The sequence below is a fragment of the Carcharhinus amblyrhynchos genome, chromosome 13, assembly GCF_965287045.1.
Source record: "Carcharhinus amblyrhynchos chromosome 13, sCarAmb.v2.hapA, whole genome shotgun sequence".
Classification (NCBI taxonomy): Eukaryota; Metazoa; Chordata; class Chondrichthyes; order Carcharhiniformes; family Carcharhinidae; genus Carcharhinus; species Carcharhinus amblyrhynchos.
Window position 1 is genome coordinate 26,044,374 of NC_137336.1, and position 21,392 is coordinate 26,065,765.

The window sequence follows — 21,392 nt, forward strand, 5'->3', positions numbered from 1 at the left end:
TTATTGATGACACACACTGATCACATTAGTTTGTTTGTTTCAAATGCCTTCCAATGAATTATCTTAATTGCACTGAAGCAAGTTTTTCAACATTACATCTTGGGGTCCATCTTTGGTGAAAACTGGAGTAATTAAATCATACACAGAGAATGTCTACGCTGAAGCAACAATGTTATATCAATCTTGTATATTTCGTCCAATGACATCAGTTCTAATATCCTTCACTCCAACTTTGACATCAGGTAACCACCAAGTCTCTCCCATATTGGGGAAATGTAAATATTAAGCTCATACTTGATATTTCTTTGTGGACGCAATTACTGCATTCCTGCCAGTGCCTATGTTCCCTTTAAAGATAAAAGAAAAGAATATTATTTGTTCTCTTGCATCAGTTCTACTTCACAGAGTAATCTGAACAGCCACTATAATTAGAATTAATTGGAAATGTGGAATGTACTATAGTGCCATGAACATTTGGGCTACAGGGTGGCACAGTGGTTAGCACTGCTGCCTCACAGTGCCAAAGAACTGGGTTTGATTCCTGGCTTGGGTTACTGTTTATCTGGAGTTTGCACATTCTCCCCATGTCTGCATGGGTTTCCTTCAGGTGCTCTGGTTTCCTCCCACAGTCAAAAGATGTGCGGGTTGTGTGGATTGGCCATGCTAATATTGCCCCTTTTCTGTCAAGGGGACTGGCAAGGGTAGATGCACGGGGTTGTGGGGATAGGGCCTGGGTGGGATTGTGGTCAATGCAGGCTCGATAGGCCAAATGGCCTCCTTCTGCACTGTAGGAATTCAATAACTCTATTTTTCATTGCTGCAGAAGTTCTCAGCACACCACAATATTCTGTTTTATTGTGATTATTATCTCAATGTTGCCTTTTTTCTGTTGACATTGGAATTATGGATTCCTGGGCTGAATTTCCTTGAGGATTTCACGTGGTACCATAAAACACAAGAGTGAAACTAGCCTGTGTTCCCACCATAAAGTCAAGATTAGATTAGAGCTGTGATGTTGATCCGGAACATTGTAATGTTTACAGTTCCGATTTTATGCCATTATATTTGTGCTATGTGATCACAGTCATGCAATTGAATTAACAATGTATTGTCAATACTATACCACAAAAAATTCCATGGTGCAAGTTACCAGTAGTTTACTAACACTGAGGTGTGCCTTTTTTCTTCGTATTTAATTTCTAGTGTATTATTTGTTGAAATCAAAAATTAAAAACAAATAATTCAAACAAATAATTTAGGACAGGTCTCTTAACTCCTTCATGGGCTTAAAGATGCACTGTCTTAGATGTTTTTCTATCATTCCTTGGGACCTGGGTGTTGCTGGCAAATTTGACATTCGTTTCATAGCTCCAGTTTCTGCAGAAGCTGCAGTTTATGTGGTAAAGGTACTGTTTGGTAAGGAGTTTCAGGATATTGGCAGAGTGACAATATCTTCCTTGAATGAGACTCTGGATGTAACTCTGAATTTCCAGTAGTGCAAATTCTACCTTCTATTTCATTCACATCAAACTCAAGCATTTATTAATTATTTAACATTGGTTACATATCGCCAATCTTTCAACGAAACTGCTCTTGTTTAGGTTTTGTGAAAATGGCTGCCTTCATGTGAAATACCTTCTATCCATTATTTTTACAGCCTTAACTTACCTCAGCTAAAAAGACTTTGTGTCTCTTTCAAAATAGCAAATAAAAATGTCCCTGTACATTGGTGTTCATTCTTAGCATTATGTGCATCATTTGCCCAGTGTAACTTCAAGGCCTCCATAGGTAATCTAATACAGGGTATGCTGGTATGAATCTTGGATTTTGCACCAGTATAATAAGTCTCTTCTGAAAGTGTCTCCAAGCTGGCAGGTCATGGAGCTAATGGAGACTTCTTAAACCCATGCTGTTACTTTTTTTTTAAAGCAATTGAATAGACAAGGTGATATTTAATGGAGGGAACGTGGCGGAGAGCCGATGACAGCCCGGGTTGCCTCGTTCAGAAAAGCCTGCCAAAGTGCCAATCAGGCGTATACTGGGCAGTGGCATTCCTTCCCAAGGATAAAGGACCCTGCAAGTGAAGTCTTGTCTCCCTAGAGCTGCCTGCCAGTTAGAGACTGGCAGCTCTTCGTTGCTTGGCAATGCCACTGGGGAGGTGGTGAGTACTGCTGATATTACACTGCCTGATGAGCCCAGGCACAGGTGCATGTTAGTGGTTGGAGGGTGATTGGCAGTAAGGGTAGGGGGTTTGTTCTCAGTGGTCCTCCCCCTTCCCAATGCGAGGTTAGGACTGAGGGACCCTATCCAGGAGTGCAGCTTTACGGACTTCCAGCATGGTGTTACCTGCCATGTGACCCTTCAGTGGGCATTAGTTCGATTTAATTGGGGCAGGAGCAGGAAGGTGGCAAGGACCTCTCCCATCTGATTAAATGCCTCACCACCACTGAATTTGCCAGTGAAAGGCATTAAATTCCACCCACAAGTGTCTCAAGTCAGTCTGGTGTGAATAAAAATAATTTTGCTGCGGTACTAATGTGTACTCGCTCACATTGTTGGTGTGGGTGAAGAGACTCATTATATTGGAGCAAAATCCAAATCATTGCTGTCTGCTTCTCAATGGGAATATTTAGTGATTCGTATCCACAAAGCTGTAGCATCAAGCGATTTGAGCCAACACTTAAATGGAGTTGAAGAAAACGGTGTGCCGCAATACTTGTGGGGTTGTTATTTTGCTCAACCACTTCCTCGCTTCCATGTTAGATGTGGGGGAGTTGCCACTCGAACTGTACTACGTTTCTGGCAGCTCGTGATCCAGTTGTTCAAATCCAGTTTGATTACGTCAAAAATGAGATTTTGTCATTTGGATTATTTAAATTGATCAGTAGGTTTTGTTTAACTGATCCACAACCCTGTAATGACAGTGAAACTGTAGGTAGCCTCTGCACGTCCATCTGCACTGGCCATGTATTTTTGTGGCCTGTTGGCACCATGTGGCTGATTACGGAGTTGTTTGGGCCTTTTTGTAAGGGGAAAGAAAATGGAATATAGGGGAAAAAAAGCTCAAAAATAATTCGTATTGCATAAGAACATAAGAAGTAGGAGCAGGAGTAGGCCATCTAGCCCTTCGAGCCTGCCCCGCCATTCAATAAGATCATGGCTGATCTGTCGTGGCTCAGTTCCACATTCCCGCCCTCTCCCCATAACCCTTAATCCCCTCTCTTATCAAAAACCCATCAACCCGCGTCTTAAAAATATTTAGCGAGGCAGCCTCCACCACCTCAACGGGCAGAGAATTCCAGAGATTCACCACCCTTTGAGTGAAGAAGTTCCTCCTCAACTCTGTTCTAAACCGCCCCCCCTTTATCTTGAGGCTGTGCCCCCTAGTCCTACTGTCCATTCAGAGCGGGAAGAGTCTCTCTACCTCTATCCTATCCACCCCATTCATCATCTTATATGTCTCAATGAGATCTCCCCTCATTCTTCTAAACTCTAACGAGTACAAGCCTAGTTTATTCAGCCTCTCCTCATAGCTCAACCCCCTCAACTCCGGCATCAGCCTAGTAAATCTCCTCTGCACTCCCTCCAAGGCCAAAATATCCTTGCGTAAGTACGGTGACCAAAACTGCACACAGTACTCCAGCTGCGGCCTCACCAATGCCCTATACAGCCACAGCAAGACCTCCCTACTTTTATATTCAATCCCCCTCGCTATGAAGGCCAGCATCCCATTAGCCTTCCTGACCACCTGCTGCACCTGCAGGATGGGTTTTTGCCACTCATGCACAAGGACCCTGAGGTCCCTCTGCACCGTCGCCTGCTGCAGTTTTTTGCCACATAAGTAATAGTCCTTCCTACCATTATTCCTACCAAAGTGGACCACCTCGCACTTGCCAACATTAAATTCCATTTGCCAGTTCCTGGCCCATTCGCCCAGCCTATCTAGATCCTTCTGCAGACTCTCCACACCCTCCGCGCAATTTGCTGTTCCACCAATCTTGGCGTCATCAGCAAATTTCGACACCCTACACTCGGTTCCCTCCTCCAGATCGTCTATATAAATGGTAAATAGCTGAGGCCCCAGCACCGACCCCTGGGGCACTCCACTAGTCACCAACCGCCAATCCGAATAGCACCCATTAACCCCCACTCTCTGCCTCCTATTTGACAACCAATCCTCTATCCACGCTAACACCCTACCCCCAACTCTATGCCCCCTTACCTTCTGCAATAAATTGCGTTGCATGTTAGGTTTTACACAACCCGTGCTTGTACTTTAGTGATTCCGTGTCTAACTTTTATGGTGGAGGTAATAAGAAGAAAAATTACAACACGGGAGTTAATAAATAAAACCAATAGTTATGCAGGCAGTATGGATTAAAATCAAATGACTTTGAGATGCAAAAGACGTGTGAATCTTTGAACGAAAAGGAGACTGTTGCCATTATGGAAAAAATGTTATTTCACAGAAGCCACTTTTCAACAACTAAATTCAAGTGTTTTAAAATAAAAATGTATTTGTTTTTAAATACATCCTCTTTCGTGGTTGCTGCTTTGCAAGTTTCAATGGCAGCCCCGTATCTCTTTGAATATGAGATCTCAAAGGTGCGCAACTCTGTTCGTGGCTAATGTTTCAATAAGGTATTTTTACCTTGAGGCAGAGTACAGGCATAGCACAGCAAGGGTAGGAAACTGTTCAAAGCATTACTGCTAACACCATGAGTACAGTGTGTGGGTGTGTGTACTTTATTTCTATAATATGTAGTACTCGGTGGCAGTTTGTCCACCTGCCAACCAGATCAATGCCTTTGCAACATCCACAGGTGAACACTCCCAATGTTAAGTACTTCCCACTTCCCACTCCCTCACCACTGGCTTCTTCACTCCTCTATTATCTTTTAAATAGGAGGTGGTCAGAGTAAAGTGAATAAATAGATGGTGTGCTGTGCCATAAAATAATTTGTATACATTAGTTCTTGACGTCCATTCAACTTCCCAAGGTGATAATTCATTACTTTTTGAGTTAAAGAATGAATATGTACCTTAGCAGAGAATATTTAAAACGTTTTGCAAAGATATTCTATTTGACTGATTTTTAACCCTTGTGGTGTTGTATCATGTTGAAAGGCAGTCCACAGAAAATGAAAGAAGACCTCACCCGGGCTGTAAACATGTACACCTTTATCTTGGTCAAAAGTTCAGGACTTGTATCCTTGTTTTTTACCCACAGCTGGTTTCTATCTTGTGACATTGAGTCACATCACATGAGTTGAGTCACATGAGGTGGATAGACACAACACACCTTAATTACAATGCTGTTTGGAATGCACTTTGCAAAAAGCTTTCTTTGCAGCAGGCATCTCACTGCAACCTAACATAAATTTCAGCAAATGCAAATTAATTAAAACGTATTGCAAAACTTTCCAAGTAGATTTCAGTTTTTTTAAATATTTGTTAAATCAGCGTATGCATTAGCCAATCATTTTGTGCACTTTTATAACCAAAAATAACAAGTGTGTAGTACTTTAAAAACAAATATCTGGTCTGATGGCTTTGATAAATTACTTCATTCACTGTCCATCTGTAAATTGAGATCTAGACCCTCGCACAAAAATGCTTTCAGCATTTTGATTCTTTCAACAGGAAAACAATTCAGAAATCTTAGGTTGAAATGAATTGTCTTATCTTGAGAGGACAGGAGAAAGGCTGACGTTGGTGTTTGCAAAAGAGTAGAGGTTTTCTGTAGTCAGTGTTGCTTTTTCATTCTCTGCTTGAGCAATGACTAATGGAACTGGCCAGACGTGATGGTAAATGTGGGGATATTTTATCAGTGGTAAAATAGAGTGCAGGCTGTTGCATAGCACCACAAAATAGCGAGTTCCATTTCTCCAACTCCACTCAATGGCAATAGCAGAATTCTAACAGCATCTCCAGAAGTTATAAAGTGTGGGCTCTTCATTGGAGACAAATTCACATATATTTGTGTGAAATATTGAAGCAATGAGCAAACTGCTGGGTTAAGAGGTTGAAGCCCATATTTCCCAATGTAGTAGTAACTTGTTTGACTCAATGCAATGTCTTCTTTCTGGATGGGAAGCCAGAGTTGAAATGGATGATGTGCACCAGATTGTTGAACTTTCTTCTTAGTGGCCACTCAAAAGCAACATAAGTTACAGGCTGCCTATAATCCTTGTATAGGAGATGTGGGGCCTGGCACAACAACTGACACTTACCTCAGTAGGAAAGAAGGGAGAAGCCACAGTAATTATAATTTTTGGGCTAGGTAGATGACTCATTGTTTTAAACCTCCAATGAAGGTCACATGCTTTTATATTACTTACCTGTAATCTACACACTACACAGAGAAAGGAGGCACTTTAGAAGTCTGCTAATGCAGTTTTTAGAGTGAAGATAGAGAAATTGTCATCTAATTTTTTTGGTGCTGCGCAACAACTTCTCCTTGTTTCACTGCAGAACAATTTTTAAGGTTAGAAGCAAAAATATAGCAATTAACTCACCCTTAAAGACCACATTAAACAGTTGTATAATTTGGGTTTACTTAATCCCTTGGTGGACTTCTCCTCCTTTAAGACAATCTATTAAAGCTACCTCCTTTGACAGATTTTTTTTTTAGTCATTTGTCTTAATATCGTGTAAATGGCTGTCGACCTTTTCCTAATGCTCCCATGAAACATGTTAGGATGCTTTACAACAGTAATTGCAAGGGTTTGCTGTTAAGAGAGCAAATGCATCATAAACCATCCTAATGTAAATGATTAAAGCACCTTCAGGTTGTCTGTGCACTTGAAAGAGAAGTGCTGAAGTGACTGAGGGATCCGGCATGAAGTCGTACGACACCACTCTAGTTGTAAGTCAACAGGAAACAGTATACACACACTGACACTGACTCCATGTCAGCACTCCTGTGCCATCAATTGTGTTGTGACCATTGTGGCTACACTTCATTTGCTCGAATGTCATTGGAGATCAGGCACTCCAACATCTGAACCTGCTTGTGCAGCATGACTTCTTTAACCTAGATTACGTAATTAAAGAATTCTGCTGCAAAAATCATGATGACCTAATTTGTTCTGTTATGGACTATGGAGTGCATTTTTCCCTGTGTCTTTTTAAACGTGCTGTGCATTTTAACTGCGAGTATATTTTGTGTCAGTCTCCTCATTTTTTAATCATGCTGCCAGTTTGGAGAGGACAACTTGGGCCATTTAGTGGAGTTGTCTGTAGGAAGGAGGAGAACTTTAACCAGCGAAAGAAAACTTCTGTTTTTTTACTCACTCAAATAAATATTAAGCAAATTATGTGCTGAAAAGCTTGCCACTAAAATCATACAAATGTCTGCTTAATAATTAATTTGACAAAACAGGAAAGTATTATCTTGAAATATTAGTTTAAATTGATGTTTATTTTGTTTTTATATTTGTTGTGAAAGGAGAAAAAACTCAGTACCAGCCAGTATGGCATAGGATTGTTTGGTAATCTGCTTCTTATTTATTGTATTGTGTTAGACAAAGGACATTGAACAAGTGCCGTTGTGTTCAGCTGGGTGAATGTACAAGGTTTTTGTTACTGAGTGAAATGATGGAAAGTGGAGGGTTTGATTGGAAGAGTACAGGCTCTGGGGAGTTTGCTAATGCAGAGATTGGTTGGCAGGCTTCTGTGTAGACCCAGGTGGTACACTGAGTCGAGTCACATGATTGCTTTTCGTGCCCGTTTTCTTTCAGTCAATAGAAGCTGCCTATCACTGCTGTAGATTGAAGGCATCCTGATGCATCAAGGAATGTGCTGGGGAGAGAAGGAAAAGAGGAGAGAGGTGGGGGAGGTGCTCTTTACTGCTGCTAATAACTCGGCACTGCCTGACCGTTTGGGAACTAGAGTCCACTGCCGTAAGCTACATTTATGAGGAGTTCTATTCAGCAAACGAGCAATGCTTTTGAATTAAAGGGATTTGAACTAAATGACATCTGCTGTAACCAGTCTCCGAGAATGTGAACAGTTATAAGCTCCTGTGCAGTTAGTGTTTGAACATGGAATTACCTTTGACAGGGTGCTGTTCATATCTGTGTCTGTGTCACCTGACAGCCTTGTGCTTCAGGATGAGCCTAATACAGAGCTATTATTAGGAAGGGTTAGCTAGCAAAGAAACCTTTCTGTGGATTCGCCGGGGTTACCAACAGGACGATGTCACCCAGGTAATTTATGTTTTCAAATAAAATAATTAATTCAGAACTTCTGTGTCAAATATTTTCTCCTTGGTTTGCTAGAGCTTCTCGAGTAATTTGTTTTTAAAAAAAAATTTTCTTGTTGGAGCCAAAATTGTTGATGAAAGCTTCAGTTGTGCTGAGTCTACACTTTTGAAAATATCTCTTTGAAATCCTCCCTTCTTGGAAAGGGAAATCAGATTGACACTTTAAGCTGAATAAACAGCAGTAAAAGATATTGCTGTATACACTCCATTTACTGAAATTGTGTTTTAACCTGTATGAGCTGTAAGTAAATGGGAAATGCTTCTAGTTCTCAGGAGATTTGTTGTCAGGTTTGCATAATGTAGATTTTGAGGGGGTTGGCGGGGAGGGGAAGAGTTTGCATCTAAGGCAAAATAGGTATATCTCGTGCCAGGTTGATGAGAAGCTATCAACTCTTTTGGAAAAGGGTCCTAAGAGGATTAATGGTTCAGGGAGTTGTGCATAGCAAACACTGCCTTTCTGCTTTCACCATGAGCTAATTCTCACAAGATATATTTTAAATTTTCTAAACTGGCTTGTAGATTTGATGCCATTTATTTGAAGTTTCTGTACAAAATGGTGGTTGTGATAGTATTTGGTTTGCTGGATCTCATCTGGTGCTACTGGAATGGAAATATTTCACATGTATCTTTAGACTTATCAAAATGAAGGATATCAATACTGAGAAATAGATTTTGTTTCCACCTTTGGATCCAGCATGAGCCACTTTTATGGAATGCTGGCCAGACCAGCACTCATTGCCCATCCCCTGTTGCCCTTGAAAAGGTGGTGATGAGCTGCTGCCTTGAACCACTGCAGTCCCTGAGGTGTAGGTATGCCCACAGTACTGTTAGGGAGGAAATTCCCATATTTTGATCCAGCGACAGTGAAGGATGGTGAGTGACTTGGAGGGAAACTGCCAAATGATGGACTTCCCAGACATGTGCTGCTCATCCTTCCAGGTGGTGATGGTCATGAAGATGCTATCTAGGGACAGCAGTTCCCGTAGTGCATCTTGTAGATCATACACATGGCTGCCATTGTTTGGTGGTGGAGGGACTGAATATTACTAGACGGAGTAGCAATCAAGCAGATTATTTTCTCCAGGATAGTGTCAAGCTGCTTGAGTGTTGTTGGAGCTGCACTCATCCAGGCAAATGGAGATTATTCCATTATACTCCTGACATTTGCCTTTGCTGATGGTGGGCAGGTTTTGTGGGGACTGGAGGTGAGTGATTCTCTGCAAGCTTTCCTAGCCTTTGACCTGTTCTGGTAGCCACAGTATTTATATTGCTGGTCCAGTTCAGTTTTGGGTCAATGGTAACCCCCTGAATGTTGATAGCGAGGGATTCAGCAATGGTAATGTCAAGGGGTGATGGTTAGATCTACCCTAGTTCAAGATGGTTGTTGCCTGGGACTTGGGTGGTGTGAATGTTACTTGCCAGCTCAAGTCTGAATATTGTCCAGATCTTGCTGCACGTGGACAGGAGCTGCGTCAGCATCTGAGGGCTCATAAACCATGCTGAACATTGTGTGGTCATCTGCAAACATCTCCACTTCTGACCTTATGATGGAAGGAAGGGTATTGATGAAGCAGATGAAGCAGTTGGGATTGAGGAGCACCTGCAGTGATGTCCTGGAGCTGAGACAATTGTCCTCCAATCACCATAACCAGCTTCCTTTGTGCCGGGTATGATTCCTGCCAGTGGAGAGCTCTCCCCTTGATTCCTATTGACTGAGTTTTGCTAGGGCACCTTGACGTCACGTCTATCATACCATCCATCATGTAGTCAAAGAACGGCAAATTATGTCTTGTTTTGTTGCAGTATACCCTAAAGTTGTTACCAAACTGAATTTGGTGCCACTATAGGCAGAGTAGCACAAATAAAGTGAGATATTTTACCTCTCTAACATGCCCAGTGTGGCATGCTAGTTGAGAGAGAATTTTTAACCTACTGATAGCTGAAGTGTGCCATGTATGAGCTGGTGATTCCTGCCTATGTTGAAACTACTCATAATCCAAAATTGGTATTGTAAGACTATGTCAGGACGCAGTGCTGTAATGTGAAAGCAGTTAAAAATACCTCCGTTCTACCCCAGTCTAAAAAGAGAGTCTCTTTCAGTGTGATGTCTTCCTCCTTCCTGTACCAGCCATCTTAATGGCGCCTTTTGGCCAACCGTTTTGTTTTGCATTATATCAGTGTATTCAGATGAACAGCACAATCTATTGCATTGTCCAAACTCATTGGAGACTTGCAGCAGGATGATGGGGAAAGCGTCTTCCAATTGCTCTTAGATTTATATCAGCATCGGCTCTAGAATAGTGGGAGATGAGAAACAAGCTGTCTGAATCCTCCCTACCACACAGTCCCCAATTTTAATCTTTAAGAAGCAGTAGGATGTTGCAGTTGGTTCTGAATGGAAAAATGCAAGCAACTTTTGTAAGGGATGAAGTATATGAGTGGGCAGGAAAGGCTATAAATGCTAACGATAAAAGTAGTGTTCTGTGCTGCATGAATCTTGAGCTTTGTGCAATGCCAGCATCGACTGAATTCATTTAATACAATATGCTTGCTTATTCCCTTCAGCTTTCCTGAACATGTAACCCCCTGCATCTGTTTCAATCCGTAGTTGATAAGTATATTCCTAAAAAGATTTGCTTGGTTCTGCTAGAAATACACATTTTAATAAACACTTTTATCACATCTCTGCAATGTTTTAAAATGCTCCACACAATTGTATATTCTCTCTATTTTTTTCATGAGATGTGGGTGTCATGAGCAAGATCAGCATTTGCTACCCATCCACGATTGTCAGTTAAGAGTGCATTGCACTAGCATCACATGTAGGCCAGGTCGGGTAAGGATGGCAGATCTCCTTCCTTAAAGAGGTGGCACAGTGGTTAGCACCGTTGCCTCGCCAGGGACCCGGGAATAGGGCCGAGGTGGGATTGTGGTCAGTGTAGACTTGATGGGCCGAATGGCGTCCCTCCACATTGTAGGGATTCTATGATTAAAGGGCTGTAGTGAACCAGGTGGGTTTTTACAACAATGGATGATAGCCATCACTGACTCTAGCTATATATTCCAGATTTATTAATTGAATTTAAAATCCACCAGTTGCCACGGTGAGATTTGAACTCGTATCCCCAGAGCACGTTTCCTGAGCCTTTGGATTACTACTCCAGTGATATTGTCACTATGCCACCATCTCTCCCTAATTATGGTTGCACTCAGTAATTGTGGAACAAGCTTGTTCAGGGCGCTACACCCCAAATTCACTCTTTTGAAATGTTGTTTTCTCCTTTTGCCTTCCTGGGCCTATACTAACTGTTACTGCAGTTCCTCAATGGTTCGTACATAGCACAGAGATTATCACTGAAATGCTAGTGTAGTCAAAATGGTGAACTAGAAATATGCAAGTGTCTTGCAACACTTTTTAATGAATGCAACGTAACAGTGATTGTCATGAAAGGCTTCTGAAATATTCTAGGAGTTTGTTTCCAAAACGCTTGCTGTATCTTGGTGCCTATTTGGAAAGGAAATATATTTTCCTCCTCTGTGTTAGTGCAGTACTATTACTGAGGATAAAGTGATTTTTAAAAAGTTGTTATCATGATGGTGATCTTCCTAACCCACTCTTTCCCCTTTTGTCTCAACACTTCGAGTATGAGCAGGCTTTCGGAGATATAGGTCTTCTCTCTGTTTGGCAATGAGAGATCTCTCACATGGCCTATTAAAGTGATCTCATAACTGGTCATGTGAAGGGCGAAAGTACAAAGTGGCTTAGTTTTACTTTTACCTCCAAATCAGATACCGTACCATGTCAAGGAGCCAGAATTTAGAGTATTACTATCTCAAAATGATCCTCCTCAGCACAAGCTGGTATTCTCCTTCAGAACCCTTTTCATTTCCATATACTATGTTTTTGACCGTGAAAGCAGTATGATGATGTGTTAAGCAAATTTGGGAATAAAGCCTAAACTACTATATAATGAATGAGGAGCAGGAGAAAAGTAGAGGCAGATCCACCTGCAGCCAAATGTAGGAGGGCCAAATACTTACTGTACTCCATAAATTCTGCACCTATTGAGGAATATAGATGATGGCCTGGCTAAATGGATACGCTGTTGCATCGGCTTTTTTTTATTTCCCACTTACAATTCTTCCAGGCATTAGTTCAGGGGCCATCCAGCACAAATAGTCCATATCTTCCTGCCCTTCCCCTTAGATCCAACTCTGTGGTTGCTGGACACGTATTTCAAAATCCGCATATGTATTGTTTGCAAAAAGTTGCATTATTGTGCTATGGCCAAATGCTTAAAAATTGTGAATAAAATATCTTTTGTGTTGTATGCCAGTTGGAATGGTGTGCAGCCACCAGTTATAACGAGGGAAATGCCTCATCTGAGTTGGACTGATCATCTGCAAGGATGTTCCAGTGCCCTTGAACGTATGTTTACCAAGGCAGTTAACTCAATATATCAGGGTAGTGATGCACGATGTACAGCGTCAACAGTGTCTAAAACTTAAGCTGTAAATAAATGAAGTGCAACAAGTGAAAATCTCCATGTTCAACTTGATAGAATATTTAATAGGAAATATCTAAATCCATGCAGTTTATATATCAGCTGATTTTAAAAATTCCACAACATACTTTTTACTTTAATTGTATTGTCTCTTGCTTCCACTAGCCTAATAATCTCTTTAAAGCACAACCAACGTGAGTTTATACTACCTGAACCAGTAGGGCTCCCCAAGCCTCCAGTGGTGCAGTTGTGATTCAGTTTCTAATTGCCAAAGAGCGGCACTCCTCAATTTATTGATGATTTTTCCTTTTTCTGTCCTCCTTCTCAGCCTATCACATTGTGAACGATTGGTTTTTACATGTACATAGGTGACACCCAACTCCACCTCACCCACACCTCTCATGACGACTTGGCTGTTGCTAAATCATCAGTCTGCTCTTTTAAGGTAATTTATTACTGTCACAAGTAGACTTTGCAATGGAGTTACTGTAAAAATCCCCTAGATGCCATGCATTCACGGTTCAGGTACACTGGCCATGCTAAACTCTCCCTCGATGCACCTAACCAGCACATCTTTCAGACTGTGGGAGGAAACCAGAGCACCCTGAGAATTGAACCCGAGTCCCTGATGCTCTGAGGCAGCAGTGGTAACCACTGTGCCGCCGTGATGCCCACAGTACTGATATTCAGTACTGGATGAGCAGAAATTTCCTCTGATTAATTATTGGGATGAATGAAATCATTGGGCAGGATTCTGGGGCTGTTCATGCAGGTGGGATTCTCTGCTGCTGCTTTAATGAATAGAGATTTGGTTGAGTGCCAGATTCCCAGTCCTCGCTGGCAGTGGCTGCAGGGCATGAATGGCCGGAGAATTCTATCCATTGTTTACAGTCCAATCTTCAAACTCTCATCCCTGTCTGAATCTGAACTAAACTGTTTGCAACCTTGGAATCATATTTGATCCTACAATAATCTTCCAAACTATAGCTAGGACAGTCTGTTTCTATCTCTATAACATCACATGACTTCATCCTTGCCTCAGCTCATCTGTTGCTGAAACCCTCATGCCTTTGTCACCTCCAGACTTAATTTCCGTTGCCCTGTAGCCTACTCGCTGTGAACTTGAAGTCATCCAAGACTCCGCTGTCTCTGTCCTCACATTTCCCAACATTGCCCTATTTTAACATTAAAGCGACTCCAGATGCTAACAAAAAAATGAGACAGTAGTAAGGCAGCATAATGACTTTCAATAAACAATTATTAAAGTTTTTACAGACCCAGGTATAATATATAACCATGAAAATCAGTGATGTGGCTCTTGATTTTCTACCATTTTTGTCTTAAATAATATTGACATGTATGCAGACGTTGCCAATTACTGGAATACAATTTTACAGATTGTAGAAATCTGAGGGGATTAGATGCTGCTAGGTTAGTTTCTCTCTTAGTTGATGAGCTATTAATACTAATGATGTAAATTCTCACATGAACCACCAGTTGAGCAAAATATCAGAGACAGTGGCAATCCACACATGTCTGCATACAAGTCAACATTTTTTTTAAATCAAGAACTGTGAAAGTCAGGAATGCTGACTTCTGTGGTAGAATCTAAACTGATCTGTTAGGATGCAGAAAGTGACCAGTTGGCTTGCTGTGTCTGCACTGGGTCTCCAAATGAGCATTATGACTTGATGTTATTTTCCTGCCTTTCTCCATACCCCTGAACATTGTTTCTACTCAAATAATCATCCAGTGACTTCTTGAATGCCTCAGTTGAACTCCCTCCACCACATTTCCAGGCAGTGCATTCCAGAATTAACCACTCGCTGTGTGAAAAAGTTTTTTTTTAAGATCACATTTTCTTTTGTTAATCAGTTTAAATCTGTACCCTCTCATTCTCTATTCATTTACAGGAGAATGTCTAATCTGTCCACCACCACCTCCCCACCCCCGCATGATTTTAAACATATCTATCAAATCTCCTGTTAGCCACCTTCTCTCCCAACCTCTGTAATCTATCCTCATGACTGAAGTTTCACATCCCTGGAACCAATCCTGTAAACCTCTTCTGCATTCTCTCTGATGTATTCACGTTCTTCCTGTGGTGTAGCACCCAAAACTCTACACAGTACACCAGCTAAGGTCTAATTAATGTCTCATATGAATTCAGCATAACCTCTTGGTTCTTGTATTCTGTGCTGCTATTAATAAAGCCCAGGATACTGTATGCTTTATTAACTGCTCTCTCCACCTGCCTATCTTCAATGATGTATCACATATATACCCCGGTCCCTCTGCTTCTGAACACCCTTAACAATAGGCATTCAATATAGTGCCACACAATAAACGTGCAAAAAAAAGCTTGTAACTCATGACGTAAAAGAGACAGTTGCAACATGGATACAAAATTGGTGGAATAATAGGACACAGTATTGGTCAATAGATTTTTTTGGGCTGGAGGAAGGTTTATAGTGGAGTGGTTCTTCCAACCAAAATGCATCAGGTCACACTCATTGAAATTCGTCTGCCACCATTCCAGCGACCTTTCCATGTCCTTTTTAAAGTTCTACAATGTCTTCTTTGCTGTTTACGATATTTCCAAGTTTCACATCATCTGAAAGTTTTGAAATTGTCCCCTGCACACCATGATCTAGATCATGAATATATATCAGGAAAGGTAAGGGTCCCAGTACCAACTCCTGGGGAACTGTTCTATAAACCTTCCTCCGGCCCAAAAAATACCTGTTGACCATTACTCTGTGTCCTATTATTCAGCCAATTTTGTTTCCATGTTGCTACTGTCTCTTTTATGTCACGAATTACAAGTTTTCTTAAAAAGTCTGTCGTGTGGCACTGTATTGAATGCCTTTTGAAAGTCCATGTACACCACATCAACAGCACGAGCCTGATTGACCTTTCCTGTCATCTCTTCAAAATGCTGCAGCAAATTAGTTAAATGTGATTTTCCCCTCTGTAAACCCACACTGGCTCTTTCTAATTCTTTCCATGTGACAGCTAACTCTATCTCGAATAATTGTTTCTGCACCACTGAAGTTAAATTGACCAGCTCAGGCAAAAGCCTTCCCTTCTCTGCTGTAAACTTCTGAAGCTATTTTTAGATTGCATGGAAAATAGAGAGATTGATAGAAATAGGCTTTTGGGTTCCTTATGTAAAAGTACCTCATTCAAAATAAGTGTGCAGCTAATTTCCCTGTGAAGCTTTCAGCAGCCAAAAGTCATGGGACATGGTGCAAGGGAACAGCCAATCAGAGCACTGAAAAATAGTCACATTGTTGAACTGTTGGGTGAAATGAATTCACTGTCGGAACAATGGCGGTACGGTGGCACAGTGGTTAGCACTGCTGCTTCACAGCTCCAGGGATCAATTCCTAGTTTGGTCTCTGTGCAAAGTTTGCACGTTCTCCCCATGTCTGCGTGTGTTTCATCCGGGTGCTCCAGTTTTCCTGCCACGTTCCAAAGATGTGTAGGTTAGGTTGATTGGCCATGTTAAACTGCCCCTTAGTGGCCCTGGATGTGTAGGTTTGAGGGATTAGCAGGGTAAATATGTGGGGTGATGCAGGTAGGGCTGGGTGGGGTTGTTGTCGTTGCAGACTTTGGGCTGAATGGCCTCCTTCTGCACTGTCAGGTTTCTGGTTTCTATGAACACATTTGGAGCTACCATCTTATTTATCCCATTTTACCCATCGTTCCTGTGTTCACCGATCTACACTGGTGCCCTGTAAAGCAGTGCCTCTTCAATTCTGATCCTTGATTTCATGGCTTCAAGCTTCCAATCTCTCTGATCTCTTCTCGCCCCATAAACCCTGAGGTCAGAATTCTGGCTTTTTAAGGATGCCTGATTATAATTGCTCCACCATTGGCTGTTCCTTCGATTGTCTGGATCCTGGATCCTATTGCCTGGATCTCGAATTCCCAACTTAAACCCCCTGACTTTCTTCTTTTCCTCCTTTTTAAAAGCTAACTGAAAGCCTTCCCCTTTCATCAAACTTTTGGTCAAATATCTCCTTGTGTGACTTGATGCCTAATTGTGCCTTTATAAGCTTCCTGTGATGCTTTGAGGTGTTTTATTTGGTTTAAAGTGCTATATCAAGGCACGTTGCTATGGCTGTTTTTAAAAATCTATTTAGAAGGAATGTCTGTAGCACGTGGACCGAATGTGTTTCCTTTTCTTTAAGAAAGCAGTTTCTAATACACGGAGTGACAAAGTGTGGGAGCGGCAAAGTTGTGTGTGCCTTGCATCAATCCAATTTGCAAAATTATCAGTGTTTTATTGAAAAATATTTTGCCTTATCGTTGTGGGGGAATGGGAATGTACAGTCACTTGGACTCTGGGCATAGGTCATTGTTTTGTGGTAGAGATAATTGTACATGTAACCAAGTTAAAACTTTTGATTTGGCAATTCCTGTGAATGATTTCTTGGCAAAAGGACAAAATGCTTCCCTAATGAACAGGGGACAGAAGCAGTTCACCAGAATTAATGAATCAGTCTGATTTTTTTCCCCACACTGCACTTTCATTTTCTATTGGAAAATGTTGACAAAGAGGATGTGATGTAAATCATATGTTTCTTTCCTCTCGCTGAAAAAGCAAGAAAATTGAAGGAATTACTCATCTGTGTCACAGTAATGATTATGAAAATGTATTGATAAAATCATAAGAACAGGTGAAGAAACTTCCCTCTTGGGAATCATACACTGCAGGCTGAAGGAAGCAAGTTATTGAAAGTAGCTTGTTGCTGAGATTCAGTGGGTGCCACTCTTGCTTCGGAGTCTGAAAGTTGAGAGATCAAATCCCAGTCCAGGACTTGAGCACAAAAGTCAAGGCTCCAGTGCACTATTCTGGGAGTGAGGCACCTCCAGAGGTGCTGATGGGCTGTTAAACCAAAGCCCCTTTCTGCCCTTTTATGTAAATGTAAAACAACGCATAGCACTGTTTTGAAAAAAAATTAAGGGCGTTGCCCCCAGTGTGCCAGGCAATATTTCCTCAATCAATCTCACACACAAAGAAACAGATCATTTGGTTGTTATCACATTGCTCTTTGTGGAGCTTGTTCTGTGCAAATTGGCTACCACATTTCAGGACTGCCTGCTCTTCCAAAGTTTTTCATTGGCTGTAAAATGCTTTCAGAAGTCCAGTGGTCATAATTTCCAAGAAAGCACTAAAATAACAGATTTACAGTTGACTCTTTCCAAAAGTAGTACTTGCTAGGAAGGATTTTTTTTTTAATTTTTATTTTGTGGCAAGTTGTGTTTGGTCAAAGCTGTGAGAAACACAGCTCCCAGTTAAACAATTTAGTCAAGTCAAGTTCTGAAGGAGCAAGATTTTATTTGTCGTTCTTGCAAGACCGGGTGTCTAGTCAAAATAGGCACACCTTACATAGATTTGCAGCACATTTTATACTGTTTTTCAAACATTGTGATGGCTTGTATTGTGTTATTCCCCCTTATTTGGCTGTTAACCTTGTTAACTTTAAACACTGTAAATGGCTTGTATTGTGTCATTCCTTCAATTAACACTCTCTCAACTCCCATTTTGCGCTTAATCTCATCACTGCGGTTATCTGTTTCGTGTAACCTAGTTAACTGTCATGTGCCTCCCCCTTTCTGTATGCTGCTGAACTCGTCCATCACTGCTGATTGTACTGTTAGCTCTTGCAGCCTTAAAAATTACACTACTTCTCACAATCCCCCCTTTTCTTTTTACTGTCTGTAATTTTTCACTAGCATCCCTTTTTCCAGGTTTAGTCCAGATATGCGCGAGTAGGTTGTTCCAGTTTGGCTAACATACTATTCACTTGCTCGTCCCAATCTTATATAATTTATCCAATCTACGTTCTTATTTATTGTTACCCACCAAAACAAGGATTCAAACCCAGCTGTAATCTGATTTCGAGCTTTAAATTCATCTGGAACTCCCCGAGGCACTCCTATGGGATCTAGATATATCTTTTCATCAAAAGAAATTCCTATCACTGATCTCTTGTTTTTCCTGATCCTTTTGATTTTTCAAATGCCAGGGTAAATGGTATAGCCAATTGGACAATTGCACATGTACCTTTCCACTGAGGGGGTAGAGTTGGCCTCAGTACCCTTCCTCCACAATACCACCATATATCTGCTCTGGGGATTTTCAGTGATGAATAGTTCCCTCCCATTCCGTTCTCTGTAATGCTCCTGACCTCTGAGCGTGATTCTAACTCCCCCATATTATGAGTTAACTCTGCCCTTTGTCGGTTCACACATGAAGTGTGATTCACAACGGCAGTGAGAAACTGAGGGGGAGTTTTTAAGTTCTTTGCTTCCACAGGAGGGAACATCAGGGATAGGAATGTGCAGTTCGGGTTGCCCCATGCTTCCTTTTCTTGATACAGGGCTAACATGCACTCCATACCTCTTCTGTCGCGTTTCCATCCCAGAGGGAAGGGTACTATTTGGGCCACTGGCTTCCCAGACGCACAGGCATAGCAATTGCTTTTATTTAAGCTTTTTACAGTGTATTTGACCCATTCTACCCAGGCATTAGTCTCCTCATACCCAGTCTCTATTTCAAGGATTTGTTTTAGGTTGTTTACTTCGACCACTCTTACTGCCCTTGGGTCGTTTTGGGGAACCTTATCATTCTAGTCAGGTGTTTTCAAATTTTTATCTACATAGATTCGGAAACAACATTTCAATTTGCTATCTTTTCCTCCCTCCTTTACCCTAATTCCAAATACTGCCTGGTGCAATTGTTGGTCCCTGGTCCAGTTACCTGTAAAGAAGGGCCCACCAGCTATGGAGTACCGGGAGAGGTTCTTAGGATCTAAGACTGGACCGCTTATTATTTTTTTTTTCAGTCCATTTGGTCCCTATAAGATTGTATTCCTTATCTAGGCATTCTGATCTTGGCTGCATATGTTTCTGATGAAGGGATATTATGGAAGGGAGTTTACCCCAAGGATACTTTCCGTCGGCATAAAATTGTAAGGATTCTACCGAATATTTTCGCTGGCTCACCAGATCCCCACATATTACCAAAGAACACAGGTCTGTCTCTACTACCTGTGTTGTAGTGAGATCCAGAACCGTAACTGAGCTCATAGTGTTTCCCTTGTCCTCTTCTAACTTATCTGAATTATATCCCATACTTGTAAGTACTCTCTTGGACAAGAGGAAGGAAAGCATTATCCAGGTTACCCCTTCCATTCTATCCCTTTCTCGTTACCTTTTAGGAGAGAACTTAATTCAAAACAGTTCCTTTCCCGCGCTCACGACGCAACTAAAAATTGATTATTTAGAGTCTTTTAAATTTCAGCTTCAAAGGTTCTTCAGTCGGTTTGACCATCCACGTGTTGGAATTATCTGGAGGTTTTACCAGTCCCTTGATTATAGTATGATGTGTCCACCCCTTTTCAGCAGTCCTGATTACTGTCTCAGTTGTTAGGAGTGCTTGATATGGTTCCTCCCATTCCGGTTGCAGCTTAGTTTCTTTCCATGACTTTACCAGGACCCGATCTCCTGGTTGAATTGTATGTACCGTGAAGTCGAGGGCTGGAGTCTGCGACAATAATCCTTGTTTCCTAAGGGAAGATATTGAGGAGGACAGGCCCAGTATATATTTCTTTACAAATTGATCATTCATTTCAGGAACCGGTAACTCCCCGACTGCCCCCATATAAGGTAGTCCAAATAGCATTTCATAGGGGGATAAACCCAAATCCTTTCGAGGAGCTGTACAAATACGCAAAAGTGCTTTTGGTAAGCACTTAGTCCAAGGGAGTTTCGTTTCTATTATCAGCTTAGATCCTCTGTCCACTTTAAAACATTAGGTTCTTCTTCTAAAAGTTTCAAATATAGTTGTTTAGTTTTCTGTGCGTACCCTTTGATCCACAATCTACAGTATCCTACTAATCCCAAGAACCTCCTAAGTTCCTTTTTAGTCCATAGTATATTTAGATCTAGGATTCCTTGTATTCTTTCTGGATCTATTCTTCTCCTTCCCTCACTGATTAGGTGTCCAAGGTATTTAACTTCCTTCTCTACGTACTGCAGCTTTTTCTTTGGCACCCTGAATCCCTGTTGTCCCAGATAATTCAATAAGCTATTTGTGGCTTCTATTACCTTTTCCTTTCCTCCTCCTGTTACTAGTAGGTCATCTACATATTGTAGTAACGTGATTTCATCAGGCTTTTTAAATCTTTCTAACACCTGCTCTAAGACTTGACCGAAAAGATTTGGGGACTCTGTGAACCCCTGTGGGAGCACTGTCCACCTAAACTGCTGTTTCCGTCCTGTGATAGGATTTTCCCACTCAAAAGCAAATAAGTCTCGACTTTCTTCCACCAGTGGGCATGTCCAAAATGCATCTTTTAGGTCCACTACACTGAACCATCCGTGATCAGGAGGAATCTTGCTTAATAGAATATAAGGATTAGGGACAATGGGGTGTCGCATCGTCACTATCTGGTTCAGGGCCCTTAGGTCCTGTACCAGGCGGTACGTTCCCTCAGGCTTCTTTACAGGCAATATAGGGGTATTATAAGGGGACATGCAGGGTTCTAACAGTCCATCTCTAACCAATCCTTCAATTACTGGCTGTAATCCTTTTTTTCCTTGCAAAG

At 41.5% G+C, this 21,392-nt stretch overlaps 1 protein-coding gene across 4 annotated transcripts in view; it reads left to right on the plus strand.

Annotated features, from left to right (window-relative positions):
* The window catches only part of fnip1 (folliculin interacting protein 1), a 104,856-nt gene that overhangs the window by 21,081 nt on the left and 62,383 nt on the right, over positions 1-21,392 (plus strand). Inside the window, exon 1 of one of the 4 annotated variants that reach the window (XM_080201418.1) lies at positions 7,827-8,210. The exons of the other annotated variants lie outside the window; for them this stretch is intronic. Coding sequence (XP_080057544.1) covers positions 8,200-8,210 — 11 coding nt within the window. The 5' untranslated portion in view covers positions 7,827-8,199. Of the gene's footprint in view, positions 1-7,826; positions 8,211-21,392 lie in introns of those variants that run through there. 4 annotated transcript variants of the gene reach the window in all.